The sequence below is a fragment of the Armigeres subalbatus genome, chromosome 2, assembly GCF_024139115.2.
Source record: "Armigeres subalbatus isolate Guangzhou_Male chromosome 2, GZ_Asu_2, whole genome shotgun sequence".
Taxonomy (NCBI): domain Eukaryota; kingdom Metazoa; phylum Arthropoda; class Insecta; order Diptera; family Culicidae; genus Armigeres; species Armigeres subalbatus.
Genome location: NC_085140.1, coordinates 117755888 through 117779493, shown reverse-complemented (window position 1 = coordinate 117779493; position 23606 = coordinate 117755888). Strand labels below are relative to the sequence as shown.

General features: G+C 42.9%; 1 protein-coding gene across 5 annotated transcripts in view; it reads right to left on the bottom strand.

Moving 5' to 3' along the window:
- The window catches only part of LOC134210707 (uncharacterized), an 869243-nt gene that overhangs the window by 33833 nt on the left and 811804 nt on the right, over positions 1–23606 (bottom strand). For all 5 annotated transcript variants that reach the window (XM_062686933.1, XM_062686936.1, XM_062686934.1 and 2 more), the window contains 3 exons: positions 21051–21413; positions 18769–20610; positions 18318–18710 (listed from right to left, as the gene is read on the bottom strand). In XM_062686933.1, coding sequence (XP_062542917.1) covers positions 18318–18710; positions 18769–20610; positions 21051–21413 — 2598 coding nt within the window. The remainder of the gene's footprint in view (positions 1–18317; positions 18711–18768; positions 20611–21050; positions 21414–23606) is intronic.

Here is a 23606-nt window from a genome sequence, read left to right as displayed (position 1 = left end):
AATTCTGAAATAAAGATTTTTAACTTTGGACATATTTTCTGTAGGTATTTCGTTTTAAAACGCACTTGAAAAGTGTATGCTCTTCGCATTGAATTTCTGTTGGCTTTAAAAGAAATTCATATTATACTCCGTTAAAATTTCAATGGAATTCTGTGAAAAAGTCTCAAAGGAATATATTATTGTAAAAAGTCTTACTACCTCATCTTGTCTAATTGATGAAATATTTCCATTTATCTGTATCTTGAAGTTCTAAACCAACAATACAAGCATTTTCAATTCCCAGAAAATAGTCTAAGAGCAATTGAAATACCTCTACACAACAGTTAACAATCAAAACAGCATCTCCATGGTTTCTTCAAATACTAATTGATTACCTTTTAAACAAAATCCAATCCACAAATATCCCAATTTACCTTCGCCTTACGCTTGTCTGTATTCCATTAATTTGCATCGGAAGCACAATTCATACCACGAAGCCAATGGAAACTCCCAACCATCCGCTTTTCCACTGAACGGAACTACATTTGTATACGAAATGTATCCGTCAAGTATCTCTCCGCTCCGTCGGAACGAACCCAGGGAAATGGAATTTAATAAACTCAGATTGCATGCCGAGTGGCGGATATGCTGAAGAGGAAACAACAATCACCAGCAGAACAGATGCGAAGAAGGTTCCTCCGGTTTTGAGTAGGGCTGTCGAGCTTTTGAATCGTATAAACTCCCAGGCAGGTATCCAGGAGTGTTTCACGGAATTGACTGGCAGCGGCTGAACGAATGAATGAATTAGGAACCAGCGAGCTGAGGAGAATAAAAAATGCTGAGTGATCTACCTAGTAGTGCTGTTGATTTTCACTTGGTTTCTCAGGGCAGCAACTTTGTGCCATCTGAGCCGAACGTATACATTCAATAGTTATCAACTAAATAATTGATTTGGGAAGATGACTACATAGAATGCGGATAGGCATAATCGTTTTCTAAGTGAAATGGTAGCTTTCCGGTACTACTGGGAAATGCAAGGAAAAAAATTAAAACCCACACAAATGTCATCCGCTCATCGTCGTTCCATCCATCCATCCACCCAGATTAAGATCCAACAGTAGTGGATGAATGGAGAGAGCATACCTCGTCTAGGCGACCCTCTTCACGGCAAGGCCAAGCAAGAAAAGCATATCCTCGAGTGATCTTCAAAGGGTTCGGCATTTAACCTGCTTTGGCAAGAAGGAAAACTCCCGCTGCTGCCCTGATCAAAAGGATAAATTGAAATTATATTCCGTTCCCGGTATTTTCCGCAATCTGTTTTCGCATATTTCTGTTTTCTCCCGCAGCCAGTCAGGCAGTCAGTCAGTGAGCCATACCCATACCCACTCAGCGATGACATAATCCATAATGATTCCGATATCCGACATTTGAATGCTGCCTGATGTTGAGTTGCTTCACTTCACATCCCTGCAGAGGGCTCGGTAATCAATTTCGGTTTATGTTTGATAGGGTGCGGCACTGTTATAACTTGAACTTTCAAATCACCAGAGATTACAAACAATATGAGTTTTGAACAGTGCACTCTATAGCACTATTGGTCTTATCGCTTTAATATAGATTTTCTCCCTCAATAGGTAGCAAACTAACGATAGAAATAGCAAAGTATGCAAATTCAAGGTTTAGAAATTCTTCGAACATTAAATCACACCCTAACACACGACCTCTCAAGTGGAGCAGCTTCCGATAACTCGACGCGTTCCTTGAAAAAGACGAATTCGCGTGAACTCATGATAATGCAAATTTGGCGAATTATTCCGTGCAAATGGTGCTCGTTACCTCCTGTTTCAATATGCTACCGAAACCCAAGTGGGGAATTGAATTAATCGCTCCAATTACCGTTGATTAGCTAATTCTTCCTGGAAGTCAATATACGTTCTCATGCTTCACAATTTTCCGCATTGCCAGTCCCCTGTAACAGGTAGGAGCCAGTACTTGCTCTCTGTCGTGTCGTTTTTCTTCTGAAGCTTCTAATGCTGCTGCCGGGCTGGACGGGCGGAAAGCTCTCGAACCTGGTTCGAGCAACAGATGAACCTTAGAAAGTCAACAGTCAGCGTTCAATTATCTGAATTAATTCTCATCCTTTTGATAGACTCATCTTGGCTCCCACGTACCAAACCATCCAGCGAAATGAAATGCACATCAGTTTGTACGTGGGGTAAAAGATCCTTGCCGATAGTGAGGGGGGGCGTCGCCTAGATGCATAAGGACTATCCAGTGGAAGTCCCATCGTTGTTGGTCGGTATAGCAAAAGCGAGCCGAGTTCGGTTCTCCATTGAGTGTCAAACATGCAGGTATTTCGGTGCGCTGATGCGAGCAATAGCGAGATTTCAGATTACCTACGCTACCCGGATGCTTCGTTATACCCAAAGAGAATAGTTGGTTGATCGGAGGTAAAAGGCAAGATATCAAGCCGAGCGATGCTACTAGAGTAATTAATTAATTAGCGTTCATTTATTTCGTTGAAGAGAACGGTCCGGGAAAAAATCGTACGGATCAAGAGCGTGGGATTGAGATATCGTGTATTTGAAGTACACAGAAATGTCATGTCGTTTTACGGAACATGGTTTTGAGGACATCAGTGCATTCATCTTGGCTAGTGATGAGGAATACATTAGCAAATTAACTTGTTTAAAAATTCAAAGTATAATCTAATCCAACCATGTGAAGCTTATGTTATCAGAGGTAAAATGCCTATTTCGAAGGTTTCAATCATTTATTTAGCTTACATCTAAACAGATAAGACTGAATCAACAATTTGACGCCACAACACACGGTTAGAGGCCCCATCTCTCCATCCCCGATTGCGTCGTTCTGTATATGGTAAGCCCACCTCGCTCGCTGCGCACCACGTTTTCTTGTATCTGCCGAGTCGGAAGCGCACACCATCTTTGCAGAGTTGATGTCCGGCATTCTTGCAACATGCCCTGCCCATCGTACCGTACCCTTCCAGCTTCGCTACCTTCTGGATACTGGGATCGCCGCAGAGTTGAGCGAGCTCGTGATTCATTCTTGGCCGCCATACACAACGTCCTTTTGCACACCGCCAAAGATGATCCATCTTCCAAATACTCGAGAGCCTGTAAGTCTTCCTCGAGCATTGTCCATGTTTCATGTTCGACTACCAGTCTTATGAGCGGTTAGTACATGACCACGAGTTCAGCTTTTGTTGCTTCACGTTTCAGGCGGGTGTACAGTCTTCCATCTTTGCAGATGTTCGACGGACAATAATGTCCATGTCATCCGCGACACAAACGAATTGACTGAATCTGTTGAAAATCATCCCTGGGCTGTTACACCAGGTTACACCCAGCTTTTACTTTCTGGCGCAATGTTGAGCAACAGGCACAAAAGTCCTGTAACGGGACATGGAAGCGGAAGAGAAGGTTCGGACGGAATTAACAGCCTTCACTTTAGCGCCAGGCAGTTCTTACACTGCCGCGAAGGAGCGTTCTGGAAAACTTATTCGAAAGTCCCGTACCCGGCCAGGAATTCTCAGGGCGAGTCCTTTCTTCAAACCTCAATCCACACTCAATACTTAAGCGCGCCGAAACCAAACCAAAAGAATAAATTAATCAAAATAATCACAAGTCACAGGGTGGAAAGTTTACCATTAAGGATTCCCCTTCCCAGAGCCTATTCTAACCGTTAAAAAAAACCGTAATGATTTGAATTTTCTCTCTTACTCCTCAACTGAATCACTAACGCTTGCCTTTTTAAAACATAGTTTTTACTTAATATTACATCAATCGGAAACAGTTTCCACTTTTCGTCTTTTACAATTTCAATTTGGAAGAGGTTAGTATTACAAAACTTGGTCGACTTCCGGAAGCGATGAGGAAGTTCCATTGATGTCCAGCGGCGGTTGGTAAGTGCACTTACCTGTTGGCGCACTTACGATGTGGTGTACGAATTTCATCGGTTATGTCCCAGTGTGCATAGCATAACTGGCACGGGATTGCCTTGCAACTGTGGTGAGTCCTCTATCGGATAACCGGTGAAACTTTGGTTGATGACTCGAATATCTGGTGTGGTGAAAAGAAGGAACGCACCAAGATGGTGTGACGTCACCGTTATGCTGCACGTCGCATGTTGGATTGCATCATCATTGATTGATACCAGGGCGTACAGTCGATCAACGCGTCGGTGTCACTGCGACGTGCAGTTGGTTGGATTGGTTGGAAAAATCTTAAAACGACGAAGGATTACTTTTTGAACTTGACATATCAACTTTACAATTTACCTTTCTGTCTCAGTTGTATATTTCTTGTTAGCAAACTTCACAGGAGCATAACATTCAACGGGACTTTAGTCTAAACGTTATAAAAAATAACCTCATTAGGGAAACAATTGGACCCATTATCGAATCGTACTTGCCACACGTGCTTTTAATATATCACCAAATTTGATGCTAATTTGTATAGTTCGCGCCCTAAGCGTCTTACAATATTACAAGCTATAATAATTCACTTGATATACCTCCTATTCAATCTCAAAAACTCCACTTCGGACAAACATTCACTTTAGTTCAAGTCTTCAACTTTTGCTTCCAAAAATGGTCTTGTAAGGTTCACAGTAAGCATATGCGGTATTTCGAAAAATTTCGTTTCAGGTGGTTCGAAACGAAATTCCGCGGAATTTCGCGGAATTTGAGCATGGCGAAATCTGATTTCTTGATTTCGATTCGTTTCGTAAAATTGCAAAAATTTCGTTACAAAAAACTAGCATCTAAAGAAATTTAACGGAACTCCGCGGAATTTCGAAACGAATTTAAAACTAATCCATACTTTATGTCATAAAAAAATTTTTGCTGCGCCGCTGAACAAAATTGTTAAGTTGTTTCCAAAACTTCAAGTTATAAAATTTTTTCTATTAACGCTTACTAACCCCATTCTTAGTCGATAAATACGTAAGTAGTTTTCTTCTATAAAACGTCTTCATTGTTTCCATGATTAAAATTTTGTGATATTTTTTTACTATTTGCACAATATGAACGCGGAATCGATCGTGTTGCTGCTGGTCATGGGACGGCAGCTAGTCCGGGAGAACGCGAAGTGATAAAAATCTACCTCACGTAGCAGAAATTTGTTTAATCATTGTGCAATCGATCGTGTTGATGCTGATCACGCCAGCTAGTGTGGGAGAACGCGAAGTGATAAAACTTATGTCCAGCGTTTGTAATGCTCACTCAATCTCAGGAGTATCGGATGCTCTCTCACGAAACCTTTCGGGGAGAAATCCCTTTTCAGGAAAGAAAAACAATCTGGAGAGTGATAACCATTTTTTGCTCACTTGCCGTCGGAAATTGGTTGGCTCGTTTTCTTTCATATCCGAGCATTTTCGGTGCCTTTGTGGATCATATAACCTGGTACCTACAAGCAGATAGCTTGGTGGTGTGGCTAGAGTGAGCGCATCTCTATGGCTATTATTGTTGATATGCTGGGTTCGAGTCCCACCGTGGCCATACAATTTTTATAATTGTTCTGCGATAATTCTCACGAAAAGTGAGTGAGAGGTTAAAGTGATGAAACGAAAAAGGAATTTCATCCAATTGACACGATTTTCGTTTATCCTCCAAGGCTAGTTCCAGAGAAAAGATTGGTGGGTGAATGATGTTCCTCACTATAAACAACGAAAATAAATTCTCCCTGGGCCTGAAAAACGCAACGAAAAGAAAAGTCGGAACCCTGCTAATGTCTGCATCAGAGAGCACAAAATTATTTAGTGCGGAATCGATTGTGTTGTAGAAGATTATTGAACGAAGCACATTGATCTTGCGTTGGATTGATTTGAAACACACTTTTCATCTTCTTGTTTTCAAAATAACTTCGTTTACAATAAATATTTTGTCGCTTACCAAGGAGTTTCACATGAATTACTTCCTCAACTAACCAACGATTCCTTTTCCGCAGCGCTCACGGAGATACAGAGCATACCTCGGTCTCTTAAAACAATGAGTGTTACACTAATTTTCCTCTCCTAATACTAAATTGACTATAAGCACCGTTATTGTTCATAACTTTTTTGTATCCCAAGAATATTATTTAATTGGTGAGCTATGCATATTTGCTGTTTCTCGGCCAATCATGATTAGCAACTACGACGTGTACAGTTAAGAAACGTTATCAAGCTCTTCTTCGACTATTTGCACAATATGTGAGGAACATTGCAGATTTGTGGGTATTTCTAGATCTACGCATGGAATTTGCAAAAAAAAATCCAGAGCGAGTTGAAAAAAAAATCCAGAACGGCTTTCAGCACATACTGACCATAACAGATGTTCTCATCTGCCAAGGACACACACACAATAGCTCAATTCTTCGAGCTGATTCTATATAAGACTATTACTTACTTACTTATGATCTCCATCCTGAGCGATGCCCGGCTATCGCTTTAACCTGTTGCCAGGTTAGATTTCGGTCGACTTCTTTTATTTCTTTATTGAGGCTTCGCCGCCATGAGCCTCTGGGTCTGCCTCTGCTGCGATGTCCCGCTGGGTTCCAGTCTAATGCTTGCTTACAGATTTCGTTTCCGCCCCTACGTAGAGTGTGGCCGACCCAGCCCCACTTCCGATCCCGAATTTCTGTTGCTATCGGCCTCTGGTGACAACGACGAAGGAGCTCGTTGTTTGAGATCCAGTTGTGAGGCCACCAGGCCCGAATTATATACCGTATAACAGCACAGATTTCACGTTAGAGTTGAAAATTCGTATTTTGGTGCGTTCACTTATCTGCCTGTTTTTCCAGATATTTCTTAAACTCGCAAAGGCAGCCCTTGCTTTCTTGATCCGTGCGCCTATGTCGATCTTGGTACCGCCGTCTGACGCCATTTGGCTACCAAGATATTGGAAGCTTTCAACATTCTCCACTGGTTGCCCGGCTACTGTGAAACTGGAAGGAGTCACCGTGTTTACATCCAACGATTTGGTTTTGTTGACGTTGATGACTAAACCTGCCGAGGAGGAGCGATCGGCAAGGTCGTTGAGCTTACTCTGCATATCAGAGCGCCGTTGCGCGAGTAGTGCAACGTCATCCGCCAATTCGAAGTCGTTTAGGTGCTCCATGGTTATAGGCTGCCATAACAGCCCGCGGTTTGGTTCACGGTCAATCGCATCTACCAGAATCTCATCGATTACGATGAGGAACAGTAACGGTGATAGAATACATCCTTGCCTCACACCAGCTACGACCCGGATAGGGTCGGACAGGACCCCATTGTGCAGCACGAAAAGGCCTCGTACTGTGCTTCGATGAGGCCGATGATTTTCTCAGGAACCCTCTTGCGTCTCAGGGCGCCCCACATATTCTCGTGATTGAGACGGTCGAAAGCTTTTTCGTAGTCAATGAATACCAAGTAAAGGGACTCTTGGAATTCGTTGACCTGCTCCATAATGATGCGGAGCGTGACAATATGGTCCACACAGGATCTTCCGGCACGGAATCCGGCTTGCTGCCGCCGGAGAGTCGCATCGATCTTCTCCTGAATCCGGGCTAGGATAATTTTGCACAGAACTTTGAGAACGGTACACAGCAACATAATGCCTCGCCAGTTATCGCATACAGTCAGGTCACCCTTTTTGGGCACCTTCACTAAAATACCTTGCATCCAGTCGACCGGGAAAGTTGCGGTGTCCCAGATATTACGAAATAAACGATGCAGTAGTTGAGCGGATGTCATGGGGTCAGCTTTGATCATCTCGGCTGATATGCGGTCGACCCCTGGGGCTTTATTCGATTTCATGCTTTGGATGGCTGTTTGAATCTCTAGCAGTGATGGAGCTTCGGTATTGACACGTGTTATACGTCGGATCCTAGGCAGATCATGCCGAGGTGGTGATGGCCTGGTTGGCACTTGAAAAAGTTGTTCGAAGTGCTCGAACCAGCGTTTCAGCTGGTCAGTTGGGTCGGTCAATAACTGATCATTCGCGTCTTTCACAGGCATCGTTGCATTCATCTTCGCCCGCTTAAGCGTCGTTAGATATCGTAGAGGAGGCGAATGTCCCCGGTTGCGGCGGCTCTCTCCTTCGTCGGCCAGAGAGTCTGCCCACGCTCGCTTGTCCCGTCGACATGAGCGTTTTACTTCCTTCTCAAGAGCCGTGTATCGTTGATGGGCTAAGACTTTGGCTCCTCTGGTTTTCGATCGCTCTATCGCGGCTTTGGCTTCTCTTCGCTCCTCTATCTTCCTCCAGGTCTCATCGGTGATCCATTGTTTTCTCTGGGTGCGTAGTTCACCCAGATTGTTCTCGCTGGTGGCGATGAAGGCATTCTTGATGGCGGTCCATTGATCTTCCACGCTGCCACCTTCCGGAATATCTGCAGCACGCGTCTCCAGTTCTTCAACGAAGGACCGTTTCACCGTGGCATCTTCCAGTCGGCGTGTGTTGAATCGTCGTCCAACTCTTTCCTCCTGCCGACGAATCCGCGCAATGCGCAGGCGTATTTCGCCGATGAGGAGGTGATGATCAGACGCGATATCGGCACTACGTTTATTCCGTACATCAAGAAGGCTCCGTTTCCATTTTCGGCTGATGCAGATGTGGTCGATTTGATTTTCTGTAAAGCCGTCACGGAGACCCACGTGACCTTGTGAACCGGTCGATGAGGGAAGAGCGATCCCAGGTCACCATGTCGTTATTACCACAAAATTCTGCGAACAGCTCTCCGTTTTCGCTCATTTCTCCGAGACCATGGCGTCCCATAATGCGCTCATGGTTCGAGTTGTCGGATCCGATCTTCGCATTGAAGTCGCCCAAACAGATCTTGATATCACCCTTCGGAATTCTATCTACGACGGCATTGAGTTGACTGTAGAAGTTCTCTTTGTCTTGCAGATCGGCAGCATCGGTTGGCGCATAACATTGGATTATAGTAAGGTTTCGGACCCGTGTTCTAAATCTGGCAACGATTATCCTTTCACTTATAGGTTCCCACTTCATAAGCGCAGAGTGTGCCTGAGCGCTTAGTAGGAAGCCAACTCCGCGATGCCGGGGAGCGTGTTCACCTCGTAAACCAGAGTATAGCAGAACTTGTCCCGACGGCGTTCTGTGTTCTCCAAAGTTTGGCCAACGGACTTCACTCAGTCCCAGGATCTCAAGCTTCATGCGGCGTGCCTCATTGGCAAGTTGTGCCAATTTACCCTGCTGGGCTAGGGTTAAAACGTTCCATGTTCCTATTCGTGTCCGTTGTTTCGCGCTAAGAGTCGTCGCCGTAAAATCAGTCCGTATTCTTTCATTATCGGATTCTCGAACAAATTGATGTTTCGGGAACAGTAGGTTGTTGGCCCAAGGTTTCCTATCCACCGGGATGGGGCTGCCATCTTAGGTATAGCTTCCGGGGAATAGCATTTCATACTCAGCCGCTGGATGCCAGAACAGACGCTGTTGGAGCCGCACCTCCTTGGTGGACAGACGCTCGATCAGTCGGGTCAAATTTGTTTAAAGTCCTACCCAACACCAGGACTAGGCTAGTGCGCTTTGAGCGGCACACGGTCGCTTTGATAGGGCCTGCTTGGGGACACATGCAGCTTTTTATAGAAGTTCAACAGAGCCCACTGTCGAACCCCACCACATCCTAGGCAGACTCCACAGTACGCACCCTCTCACTCTAGCTGATGTCAGAAGGACAACAGTGCCCAGGCTGCACTACCAGCTAAGTACGCAACCCTTTGCTGGCGGTCAATTGTCATCGGAAGACCCGTGGAAGCGTGAGTATTGGAACTTGTGAGGACCAGAGCTATGTTAGGCGCCCCTTCCCGGATGTCAACTCACTATTTCGCAGCCCAATATAAGACTATCGGTCTGTGAAATTCAATACATATCTTTGTGCATTTTAGAAAGGTGCACATGATTCTTCTAGTGAGCAAATGTATGCTATATATGTAGACGAGGAATAAGAAGGAATAAATTTTGGCAGATCTAGTAATATCAATTCTATATCTGCGTATACGCCTGGCAGATGTGGATACGTAGTTAAGTATCCCACTAAATAAAAAAAAAATCTAAGCATTCGTTTTCAAATTTTGACTAAATCAATACTGTAAAACCACGCTGACAAGACAATATGAAGTACGCTTCAGCATAATTACATAATTCTTATGTGAACTAAGGTTTCAAACGAAATTTGAATCCGTATATGAAAAATCCCACAATTTCTTTATTTTTATATACCTACTTATATAAAACTGATATAAAATTGATCAGATTCAGAAGCACACGCTTCACTATGAATTCCTATGAAAGCGGCACAAACTCTGGGGTATTGCCTTATCGCAAATTGTATATGCGGCGAGAATGTGGCGATTTATCACAGATTGTCTCTTCAGTTATTATAACTCTTTTGGTCGCAAAACAGTTATTCGACTTTGAAAAAGTGAAATCAGAATTGCGTACATAATGTAAAACCAATTCAATAAAAATTCCGCGGAAAAAAAAATCTAAATTTCGTTTCGTTTCGAAACATTTCGAATTAAATGAACCTTGATTTCGTATCGTTTCGAAGTCTCGAAAGAAATCTATATTTCGTTTCGTTTCGATCCGAATCAACATAGACATTTTAAATTTCGTTTCGTTTCGTTTCGTTAGGAAAAAGTGTGTTATCGCATACCCTTAGTTCACAGTCGGAATGCAAGAGAACGTAAAAATCATTTTGTACATTCATCGTACCTATCGTGCTCGCGTTCATTCATTTGTTCATTTTCGTGGCTGTCTTTTCGATTATGAACCAACATTTGAAAATTGAACTTATTTAGTGAATTCCTTATTGACGGTTTATCATCTGAGACCAAGAACGCAATCTTCGTTTTGACAGTAGAGGCTTTTTTATAATTCCATTTTTTTAAATATATTTTTTTATTTCATTTGGGATTAAGATGGATTTTTTTTATACATGGGATTGTGTAACCTTGTTACAGTCCATCCCCTTGTTTTAATCCCGTGCGGGATTCGAAGGAACTAGAGTGCTCGCTCGAGAATTATTATGCCTTGCAACAAAATGACAAGTTTCGTGATCATTCTACAAGGCTCTCATAGATGCAGGATAAACAAATGTCAAACGATGAATTTGTGTATCCATGGGTAATGATTAAACAATAAGGATATGACGAGCAGTACATTTCCGAAATATAATTACGACGCTTCTGGAATAGTCACACGTATTTGCAACGACCAAGGATTCTTTTTACAATAAATGTTTTTCATTTCCATATATGGTCGGGGTTCAGACTTGTAATATTTTGTTCGCACAAGGAAAACGGGAATCATTTTATATCTAATCATACGTATATTCGATGTATGATATCCTCCAGAGGCGCATCCACGTTCCAAGCCGTGGGTAGGATAAATACGAGAAATGACTATTTAGGCAACAGTTATGGTGTTGAAAAATCAATGCAAATTTTACAAGAAATCAACTCTGAATATCAAAAATCTTGACTCCCGGGCAGAATCCTCATAAAAGTTGTGAAATTTTCGTTGGTCTTCAGGACAAACATTGTATTTCCAAATAGTAGGATTGATCATTTCACAGTTTCCAGTTGCTCTTTTAATTAAAACGATGATGATTACAGTCGATCACTCTCAATGTCCATTAAAAAATGGCAAGTTGTAACGATTCGGGAGCTATACTCCATTGTAAGTGCTTTAAAATAGCCTTAATTGGAACGACGCGGACTACAAGTGCACGACGATCCGTCAAGCACAAATTATTTAACTTCATTGTATTGTAAAGATGGCAAATTTCTGGAGAATACTAAACTAATTTTTGCTTTAGAAGTGTTTCCAAAATTATTGTTGAAAATATTTTCTCAGCCATAAAATTAGGAATTTTTGAATTTTGTTCATTCGAACTTTTGTTCCTTGCATCTTTTGCCTATCCGACCTCTACTCATTTCCCCTTTTTGTCTCCCATCTTCTTGTTTCACTGCCCATTCTGGAATGCTTCTGATTTTTGGAAATCTTTACAAGCTTCCAGCAGAGGTTACGGATTCCACAAATTTCTGCAAATTTTTAATGGTTTCAAGCAATTATTATTAATAATCTTTGAAGTTTATTAATTTTCAAAATTTGTCATGAACCTTGGCGATTCAATATCAAGAGATCGTACCTCTTGCGAACCATATTCCATGCGGGCTTAGGGATGATTGTGATTCCATAGATTCCAATAAACCCTTCCAGGCTTCTTTTTCCCGAGGACTATGACTATAATAAAATGCTGAAAATGTTGTAAAATTTGAAATAATCACATCTTCAGATTCCTATAACTTTTGTTTATCCTCCAAAAACTATTAGATACTTTTGGAATTAAAACGTAATTCCTGGGCTCGTTAAGAACAATCAGTGGACTATTTTTTTGGATCTTAGAAACCTCTATGATTACGGTTTATAGTCTGGATAACTTTGGAACTGCATTTGTTAACACACAAGTCTTGCAAGACGATGCCTTCATACAAAAACTACATACCGTAAACTGTCTAACGTTTGATCGAATTTTTAAGACTTGGGAAATCAGACCTACAGCATTGCAACTAAATAGTTACCTAGGTGATATGTTCTTACCATGATCATGGGTAGGACAATGCCTTGACTGTCCCACCCAGGAATATTCATGCGTAGGACATGTCCTACTTGTCCTACCCACTTCCGGCGCCACTGATATCCTCAGTTATGGAGTTGGGGGATATTCGATACGATTTGCGATCAATTAAATCCACTAATCGAAAGCTTGGGCAAAAAATAGGTGATTTTTTTTGGCGCTCGGTGTGTTTTGGCAGAACCCCGACCATATATTCTGTACTAGTCGACCCGGCAGACGTTGTCCTGCATAGTAGGCGAAAATGCGCGTTTTGAACTGCCCATGCGAAGTTTTCATACGATTCTTAATTTTAGTTTTTCTCGATTTACTCAACTTTACTCGTGATTTTTGTAAAATTGCAATGCCTGCTCGAAATCTTCACATAGTTTTGCACACCATCCACCGTTGCTTTGATCAGTCTGGTAAGCTTCTCAGGAAAGCTGTTCTCATTCATATTTTCCATAGTTTCTCCAGGAATTCCTCCGGAGGTTATTCCAGGAATTCCTCCGGAAGATCCTCCAGGAATTACTCTGGAAGATCAAGTATTCCTCCAGAAGCTCCTTCAGGAATTCCTCTGGATGCTCCTTCAGGCATGCCTCCGAAAGAAAGTTCTCCGGAAGCTCCTCCAGGAATTCCTCTGGAAGATCTTCCAGAAATTCCTCCAGAAGTTCTTCCGGAAGTTCCTCCGGAAATTCCTCTAGGAATCCCTCAGGAAGTTCCTCCAGGAATTCCTCTGGAAGTTCCTCCAGCAATCCCTCAGGATGTTTCTCTAGGAATTCCTCTGGAAGTTCCTCCAGGAATTCCTAAGGAAGTCCTTCGAGGAATTCGTCAGGAAGTTCTTCATTTTGTGATCAGTTCAAAAGAAAATTCAATTTTGAAAAATACATATTACAACTTTCTAATTAGCCAGGGTTCTGCCAAATCGCATTAAGCGCTAACAAAAAATAACTCACTTGTCATAAGACGAGTTAATACAATCCCATTGAATTCCAACACTTAGTTGTACGTATTTCGTACGTATGAACTGATATGAAATGATTTCCATTTTCCATTTATGAACAAAATATCACAGGTCCGTTAATAAGCCGATTGATGCGGTTTGGGAGAACCCCGACCATCTATCTATCTATTTATGATGATCGTACACTCCGTGTGGGCCCTCCTTAGCCGTGCAGTAAGACGCGCGGCTACAAAGCAAGACCATGCTGAGGGTGGCTGGGTTCGATTCCCGGTGCCGGTCTAGGCAATTTTTGGATTGGAAATTGTCTCGACTTCCCTGGGCATGAAAGTATCATCTTGTTAGCCTCATGATATACGAATGCAAAAATGGTAACCTGGCTTGGAAACCTCACAGTTAATAACTGGGTAAGTGCTCAATGAACACTAAGCTGCGAGGCGGCTCTGTCCCAGTGTGGGGATGTAATGCCAATAAGAAGAAGAAGAAGAAGAAGAAGAAGAAGAAGAAGAAGAAGAAGAAGAAGAAGAAGAAGAAGAAGAAGAAGAAGAAGAAGAAGAAGAAGAAGAAGAAGAAGAAGAGCACTCCGTGTTGATCGGAGCAAAACCGAATGTAATCTCATATTCTAGGCTCGTTCGTTCTTAGGTGGTTGTATACTATTTCGCCGAAAACCATTTCGCGGAATTTTTTTTCGCGGTACGACATTTCGCGGAATGTATCAACTCACCGAAACACATTTCGCGGAATACACCTTTTTTCCGAAAGACATTTCGCGGAATGTACCTTTTCACCGAAAGTCAATCCGCGGAATGCCATTTGGCGGAATTCAGTTAGAATAATTATTATTCAAATAATTACCGATTTCTGCTTAATAACATGAAATCCGGGCTATTTTTTGGATTTAATGCAAACCCGAACCCGACCCGTTCCCGAGAATTTTTGCATTCGTAAACCCGTACTCGACCCGAACCCGACATAATTTAATTATTTTAGCCCGCACAAAATTTTTCCCCAAAACATTCAAACTAGATATTTTCTGGTTCTCTTTAAATTGAAAAAAAAAATGTAAGCCCAAACAACAAACTAGCCTCGCAATTAACATAACTGAATAAAATAATTTGCAGTATTTTATTTCTCAAACCCGTACCCGACCCGAACCCGATATTGTACTAATTTTTCAAACCCGAACCCATCGGGTACGGGTTCGACTCGGGTGAGGGTTTCAAAACCTAAAACCCCACCGTATCTACCACTTGTTATAAGGCGAAAGGAGTTGCTAATGTTTTCTTTCAAAGAACACGTCTTCCCGGCGAAAGGAGCTGATAAGGCGAAAGGAGCTGATAATGCCTTTTTTAAAAGAAGGCGTCTGTCCTGTATAAGGCGAAGACAAGGGTAACGCCTTCTTAAAATGGATGCATCTGCCCGGTATAAGGCGAAAGGAGTTGATAATGCCATCTTTAAAAGAATGCGTCTGCCCGGTATAAGGCGAAAGGAGTTGATAATGCCTTCTTTGAAAGAACGCGTCTGCCCGGTATAAGGCGAAGGGAGGGGTAACGCCTCCTTTAAATGAACGCGTCTGCCCGGTATAAGCCGAAAGGAGTTGATAATGCATTCTTTAAAAGAATGCATCTGCCCGGTATAAGGCGAAGAGAGGGGTAACGCCTGCTTTAAAAGGATGCATCTGCCCGGTATAAGACGAAAGGAGTTGATAATGCCTTCTTCAAAGAAACGCGTCCGTCCGGTATAAGGCGAAGGGAGGTGTAACGCCATCTTTAAATGAATGTATCTGCCCAGTATAATTCGAAAGGAATTGATAATGCCTTCTTTAGATGAACGCGTCTGCCCGGTATAAGGCGAAAGGAAGGGTAACGTCTTCTTTAAATGGATGTATCTGCCCGGTATAAGGGGCAATTGAAATTTTGAAAACTACTTCTAAATATTCTGGGAGGCGTTCCTTAGCCAAGTGGGAAGATGCGTGACTGCCAAGCAAGCATATGCTGAAGGATAGTCTCGTTAATCTCGTGTTAAACGAATGCAAAACAAAATGGTAACTTGGCTTAGAGACCTCGCAGGTAATAATGTGGGAATACTAAATGAACAAAGGCTATTATTATTAATATTCCGCGAAATGGTACATTCCGCCAAAAGTCATTCGGCGAAAAGGTACAATCCGCCAAATGTCGTACCGCGAAAAGTTACAAACCGCCAAATGTTATTCCGCGAAATGTTTAACCGCGAAAATGAATTCGGCGAAATAGTTTTCGGTGAAATGTTATACAATCTTCTTAGGTCACTACCCAAGCAACATTTTTGGTTTTATAACGGTCTCGAAGACCAAGATTCACTCTGTAAGACTGCTACAAGACCAGCATAAATCCTGAATGTTACTTGGGTAACCGCTAGGGAGACTGGCACACCACACCGAAAAATGAAAAATGTTATAGAATTCATAAAAGCTCACTTCAATTTACCCAATCAAATTTAAAACAATTTAATATCCTAAAAATAAATTAAATTCAAGTTACTTCACAATAAAATTCACTTAAACTTTAATTTATTTATGCAGAAATCGTTAAATATTTGAATGAAAATTATTCTAGCTGAATTTCGCCAAATGGCATTCCGCGGAATGATTTTCGGTGAAAAGGTACATTCCGCGAAATGTCTTTCGGAAAAAGGTTCATTCCGCGAAATGTGTTTCGGAGAGTTGATACATTCCGCGGAATGTCGCACCGCGAAAAAAAATCGATTTGTTCTCATCGATTGCGAATTTAAAATCGGTTCCTAATTGAAATGTTGAAGGTGCCAGATTGAATAATATTTGTTTCTTATTGGCCCCAAATTTTTATGTCAAAAGTGCTCTTGAAGAGCATCGAATTGATTCCCATCGGTTTTGACTTGTCGGGCGTTATAGAATAGAGTCAGATTGGATGATCATCAGTTTCGAATTGTAATATCCAAAGCGCTCTGGAAGAGAACTGGACGGAATGATTTGTTTCACATCGGTTTCGCTTCACATTTACGAAGGAGAACTGGAAGACCGGCGGATTAAATGGCTTCTTTTCTCATTAGTTTTGAATTGTGATGTCAAAGGTGCTCTGAAAGAACACCAGATTGGAAGATTGTTCATCGGCTTCGACCTAAAATGTTGGAGGCGCTAGGGAATAACGTTAGATCAATTTTTTTCATCGGTTTCGGCTTGAGTTATCGAAGGGGTTATGGAAGAGAGTCAAGATTGAATGATTAATTTTCTCATCAGCTTCTAATGTTGTTGTCGAAGCTACTCTGGAAGAGAACTGAATGGAATGATTTAAGACGAATTAAGTACTGTCCATTTAATTCCACCAGTTAATTTTCGTTATCTTTGCAGATACGTATTTCGACCACAACTGTGTGGTCGTCTTCAGTGTCTTGTACTTGACTCGACTTGAAGAAAACAATCGCAACTTACACTATTTATACTACGCTAGGTACCTAATCTAATCTTATTTGCCTACTTTATTTACCTATACAGTAAATTACTTTATTGTTTAGGTAGAAACTTGAAGAGCCAAGAGCTGCCATTTCCCTGATCCTTATTCAACAGCGCTGTTTGTACCTGTCGGTGGATTTCCAAACTCTCAGCTACATCGAGTTTCCATGGGGAAACCTAGCGTAGTATAAATAGTGTAAGTTGCGATTGTTTTCTTCAAGTCGAGTCAAGTACAAGACACTGAAGACGACCACACAGTTGTGGTCGAAATACGTATCTGCAAAGATAACGAAAATTAACTGGTGGAATTAAATGGACAGTACTTAATTCGTCTTAGACGGTTTAATACATTCCACTAAACGAGCTTAATATATTTTTCTGGAATGATTTGTTTCTCATCGGTTTTGCTTTTAAAATGTTGAATGCGTTCTGGCAGTGCGACAGATTAAATTATTTGTTTTTTCATCAGTTTTGATTTAAATCTTATAGGCGCTATGGAAGAGCTATGGATGTGGAAGGTAGAAGAGCATCGGATTGAATGATTATTTTTTCATCGGTTTCGATTTCAACCTTGAAGGCGCTATGGAAGAGTAAGATCAAAGAATTTTTTTTCATTGGTTTCGACTTGAGATGCTGAAGGCTGGAAAAGCGTCAGATTAAATGATTCGTTTACCTAAAACTCTTGAATTGTGATGTCGAAGGTTTCGGTTCGAGATATCGAAGGCGTTATGGAAGAGAGTCATATTGAATGAATTGTGTTGTCAAAGGCCCTCTGGAAGAGAACTGGATGGAATGATTTGTTTCTCATCAGTTTCACTTTAAAATGTCGAAGGCGTTCTGGAAGAGCGCCGAATTAAACGATTTGTGTTTTTATCAGTTTCAAATTTTGATGTCAAAGGCGCTCTGAAGGATAACTAGGTTGACTGTTATTTCATCGGCTTCGCCTTAAAATTTTGAAGGCGCTCTAGTGCTCGATTAAATTATGTTTTCCTTATCGGTTTCGATTTGAGATATTGAAGGCACTTTGAAGGAGCACCGGTTTAAATGATTTTCTACTCGTGAATTTAGATGCGAGATGTTGATGGCGCTATGGAAAATCACCGGATTGTATGATTTTTTCTAATCGGTTTTGATTTAAAATTTCAAAGACGTTCTGGGATAACACACATTACAAAAAAATGCGCCATATATACGCCCTTTTCTACTTGTTCGGATTATTCGGAAAATTAATAAACTTCTCATATGAGAAATATGCCCTGTTGTAACATACAAAACGTCTACTACTCACCCGAATATCCAATGGTAAGCACCTCAACTGGCAGCGATCCACGCCGTCGCGATAGCAGATTTTCGGCATCCGCCCGTCGCTTGAATCGCTGCCACGCTGTCGAGCTGCTACTAGCACCGCCTCCGCCGCCGCCACTGCCACCACCATTACCGGAGCTGGTGGCATCCTCCGACAGGATCGGACTCAGGATCTCCGCTCCGCCGGACGATCGCCGCCTTAGGGCCTTCTTCGCGCTGCGCCGCTTGTTGCCGAAGCTGGTCCGAATCACAACGCTGTTTGAGCTATCACACGGCACGGATCCGCGTCGTTGCATGTTGTACGCCGGACCAATGTTGTTCGGTAGGACAGTGGCCGTCACCTCCGGCTGAGCCCCGTTCGGTTGGTCTTTTGTGTCTGTGGAAGGAGAAAGATCTGTAAGCAATGATCAGTTGAAGTCACGCGGCATACTCACGCATGGAAGTGATGAATTCGGCGGGCATGGAACCTCGCCGCAGGTCGCAGGACTTGATGACGAACGATACGCTCAGGTCGGAGTCGACGGGTTTCGGTGGTAGAGCTACGGTGACCGGAGCGGAGCCTCTCCGCCGGCTGAGGCTTCGCTTCAACATCGACGGGTCGAGATTCTCCTTCTGGCCGAGAGAGAGCTTCGGGATTTTGGCCTTGTCGGCGGAAGTGGACGAATCCGTTTCCCGCTTGATTTTGGTCATCAGGATGCCACGAGATTCACTGTTCGCCTCCGGGTGGGAGTTGGAAGAGCTACTGCTGGAGTTAGATTCGAGAAGTGCCTCCGGACAGGCTCCGAGTTCCGCCTGTGAAGACATGTAACGAGTGCGCACGTACGGTTGCAACGGTGGGAAGGTTTGCTGTCTGATAAGATGCTTGGAAGTTCCAACGGTGAGAAGATTCGCGTTATTTCCTACGCTAACGGCTCCGTGAAGCACTAGATTCAGTCGATCGCCGCAGATTCCATCGGTCATCGATGCGATACTGCAGTCTGGAAGAAGATTTTCCGCACTAAGCGGACGCTCGCGATCAGCGGTACTGCCGGTGGAGGAACCACGCGCCCCCCGATGGAGACTATCGCTGTCCGACGAGAAGATTGAGAGCGAATCGTTGTCGAACTTGTGCTCGTCGCTCTCCTGGATTGATTCCGGTGGGAGATTGCATTCTCGGTGGTCCCGTGCTGGAAGCACAATCTTCGGTATACTGTGTACGGGAACGGAAAAGCGCCGCTCGTTACGTGCGCTACAGAATCCGGAGATTTGGAGAGAACTACGTCGTCCGAATTTGGTGGCGTTCGGGATAAGAATTTCCGAACTGTCCGACAGGTCATGTAGCGGTTCGTCCTGGTCATCGTTGTCGTCAACGTCTTCGTCTAGGAGCTCCGCGTCGGATATTTCGGTTCGAGTTTCTTCATTCATCTCCGCCTGTAGTTTGCTTTCCCATTGAATTTGGTTGTATTTCAGATGGTGCATCATATTGTGGGATAGGTCAGTCTTCAAAAATCGGTGAAATTCGTCCATCAGTGGCGTGACTACAAATTTGAAGAAGCCGGTTTGAATCTTGGGCACCGACGTCGAATGCCGATCACAGAGCGATGTAACCGGTAGATTGAGCTGTCGTTCGTAGTCTCCCTGGCGATAGAACTCCTCGCACACTTTTAAACTCCACTTTTTACTAATATCCCATGGCCGGCAGGGATTCGAGATGTCCGCACACTTGAGCGAGATTTGCAGAATAAAGTGCCGATGTTCCTTGTCGCGCATGTCCAAGCTGTCGCGGCAGAGATAGTCGCGGAACTTGCTGATGAATTCCTGCTGCCTGGTGATGTCCGTTGCCAGGATTAGAGAGCTGATCTGCTTTTCCAGTTCCGGTCGGATGCCTTGTATCTGCTCGGCGACGCCACTCTCCAGCAGACACCCGACGGCCGACCGCCAGTGGTGGTTCTCCAGCACTGATGTGTTCTCGTAGAGCGCTGCCAGGTGGTTGGAGGTCGCAATCAAGAACGGCTGGTTCACGCCCGGGTGGTCCAGGTCGTGCGTCACGGCACCGATCAACGACGCCATGATCTCCAGCGGGCTCAGATTCTCCAGGATGCGCTTCTCTTGCAAGAAACAGTGCATTGCTTGTGTTACGTCAGTCGCGTGAATCGAATTGTGATACGGGTTCGTACTATGATATCCTTCCTCGATTAAACTAAACAATTTCCATAATCTAACTACGTCTAGGTTGAAGTGGTCCAAAAGGCCGTACCAATGGAACAGATGAACACATAAGACAGGCAGTGAACGTCCTGGGAAGAGAGATAGGCTAAGGTTTAGTACATTTTTTTTACTCTTTACTAAGGTTTAGTACTTGAAACAAATGTGGTGCAGTCGCAACGATTGAATGAAGAAAGATAGGATAATTTATTGCATGTTGTTAACAATCAATGACTAAGACTTCAATGTGTCTTCATATATTTGTGTTTTGAATTCATTTCCACAAATTGTGTCAAATCTGTATCTAAAACAGTTTTTTTAGATTTACGGTTGAGGTTAAAATAAGTGATTTTGTTGAAACGCATATAAAACAGATCATTTGAATGGACAGTGAAAACACTACTAAAAAAATGCACCACAATGTAAAGAGGAAATCATTGCTATAGCAATAATTGGGTGCTTCTGGAAGCGTTTCAATTCCATTCCAATCCAATCGTTTTCCAATAAATTCAAACCAATTAGCCGTACATACCACCAGTGACCGTTTCCAGGGTGAAAGCATTGAAGCGCCAGTGGCCCACCCGGTCCAGGATGCATTGCACCTGGCCGTGCAGGATATCATCGAGGATGGCCGGATCCATTGCAAGACTTCGCGTGTGCAGCTTCTTTCTGCGCCGTTTGTGCATCGTCAGGAAGCGACCGGTGCACGCGTGCCGCCGCCGGGGATTCTCCGTATGGTCATCCGCTATCAGTGCCTCAAAGAGGGGCCGGTCCTGGTCGGACATGCGGCGGATCGTCGCCGCTGCTCCCGCTGGTAGGTACGGTATCGTCGTCACCGTGGCCGTTGTCCCCGTCGTCGTTAGCGCGATCGTCGGTATCGTGTTGGATGTGGTTGCTGCAATGAAACGGAACCGATGGGAAGGAAAAGTTAGATGATTTGCTTTCACAATTAACAGATCTCATTAGGGAATTTCGCCTGCAGGGTTTTTCCGTTCCTCCATGTATGGAGGAGTAATTGGATTTTCGGAAGTCTGATCCTGACTACAATCAGTGCTCATTATCGTTACACAGCACGAGTATTAATCCAAATTAATGACGACCGAAAAGTCGCCAACACCATTGCCATCGTTTCGCACCCGGAACAAACTTCGGCAAAAATCAAAAGTTATTTAAATTTACTGCTTAAGCGGAACTACGGAACGACCGCCCCTAGCAGCAGGTTCAGGTCTAATCCCGGGCAAGAGCCAGTGAATAATTTCCCACAACCAGACGAAAATTAAAGGTCAACCTAATCCAGTTAGCACAGCGAACTTTCTTTCTAGCGGGGATTTAGCAGAGGAGTGGGAACTTTTCGAAAACAACAACCTATCATCGTTCCCGCTGGCAGGCGAAGCCGGCAAACGATAAAACAGCTTCTCTATAATCCCTGGGAATGGAATTTTTCACCGGACAATGAACTACGTTTATCAATGACTTGTTTGGTGATGTCTTTCCGACGAAGGAAAAAAGGTGATGAAGGGTGAGATTTGAAAATTATTTTTCCTTCCACGTGTTGTTTTCTGTTTAATTTGTTTGTACGCATAGATTTACAATGATTCAAATTAGTTTAAAATAGAGGCATCGGTTTGGATTACTATACTCCATGACGACATTGTGCATGAATTGAATGCCATTGTTCCACTAATAATTCTTCACCGAACATCTTTCTACCTAGAGCCTCATACGCTAAAGTTGCACTTCGGAAATGAGGTAAACGAGAATAATTATATTTTATTCATAATTATTATCTTATATATAAAAATGAAATGGTCTGTGTTCGTATCCGCATAACTCGAAAACGGCTGGATGGATTTTTTTTATTTCTTCAGCAGAAACATTCGTTATAGTTTCCGACGGGTTTATATGATATTTCCTAATGGGAAAATTACAAGTAAAGTTGAGCAAACCGTGAAAACTAAAATTATGATTCCTATGCGAACTTTGCATGGGCAGTTCGAAATGCACATTCTCGCCTACTATGCAGGACAACGTCTGCCGGGTCGACTAGTCTAATATAGATACTCTTTTTTACTCGATATTGAAGGTACCATTTCCCAAAATATCAAATACTTTTCATAACATGTCTCTTTTCTTCATTGGCATTACATCCCCACACTGGGACATTGCCGCCTCGCAGCTTAGTGTTCATTAAGCACTTCCACAGATATTAACTGCGAGGTTTCTAAGCCAAATTACCATTTCTGCATTCGTATATCATGAGGCTAACACGATGATACTTTTATGCCCAGGGAAGTCGAGACAATTTCCAATCCGAAAATTGCCTAGACCGGCACCGGGAATCGAACCCAGACACCCTCAGCATGGTCTTGCTTTGTAGCCGCGCATCTTACCGCACGGCTAAGGAGGGCCCCCATAACATGTAGAAATATCGTTTAAGGTATCTTGGCCGAATGCCATATAGGGTAAAAGTTCCGTGGGTGCTCCTAAAATTGCGGTAGTGTAGTTTTTAGTGAATCTACATTTTAAACGTAGCAAAGCAACCCACATTGTTGATCAATTAGGTGAGCTGTCAATATACGAAACAAACGACAACAGCTCAGGAATACACTTGAAATCGGTAAATAAACCTCAAATACCTTATTTTTCACTAACCTTTGCACCAATAGTTGCGGTAGTGTTCCTATAGTTGCGAGTCCCGTAAATAATGTGATTCGCAACTATAGGAACACGAAATAAAAAATACCACAACTATTGAAACATTGTATCAATAACTGGAGGATTGATTTTAGGCAACAATGATAGACTTCCTTGCGATTGGAACATATTTCTCATAAAGTAAGGTAGATGAGCTTTTGGATACACTCTCAAGGTAAGTGAAATGCAGTATCGTTTAGATGTGAGTGATAAAATAGTGATGGCGCATGCTTACTACATCCACTAATGGGTCTTTTACTCTAGTTAAAATTGTTTCCGTTTTATGTGAAGGAAGAAATGAGATTTTTGAATGAGAGAGAGATGTTCGAAATGAGTACAGGGTAGAGAGAAGTGAGTACTGAGAAATGGAAGTGAGTACTTAGTAGCGAGATGT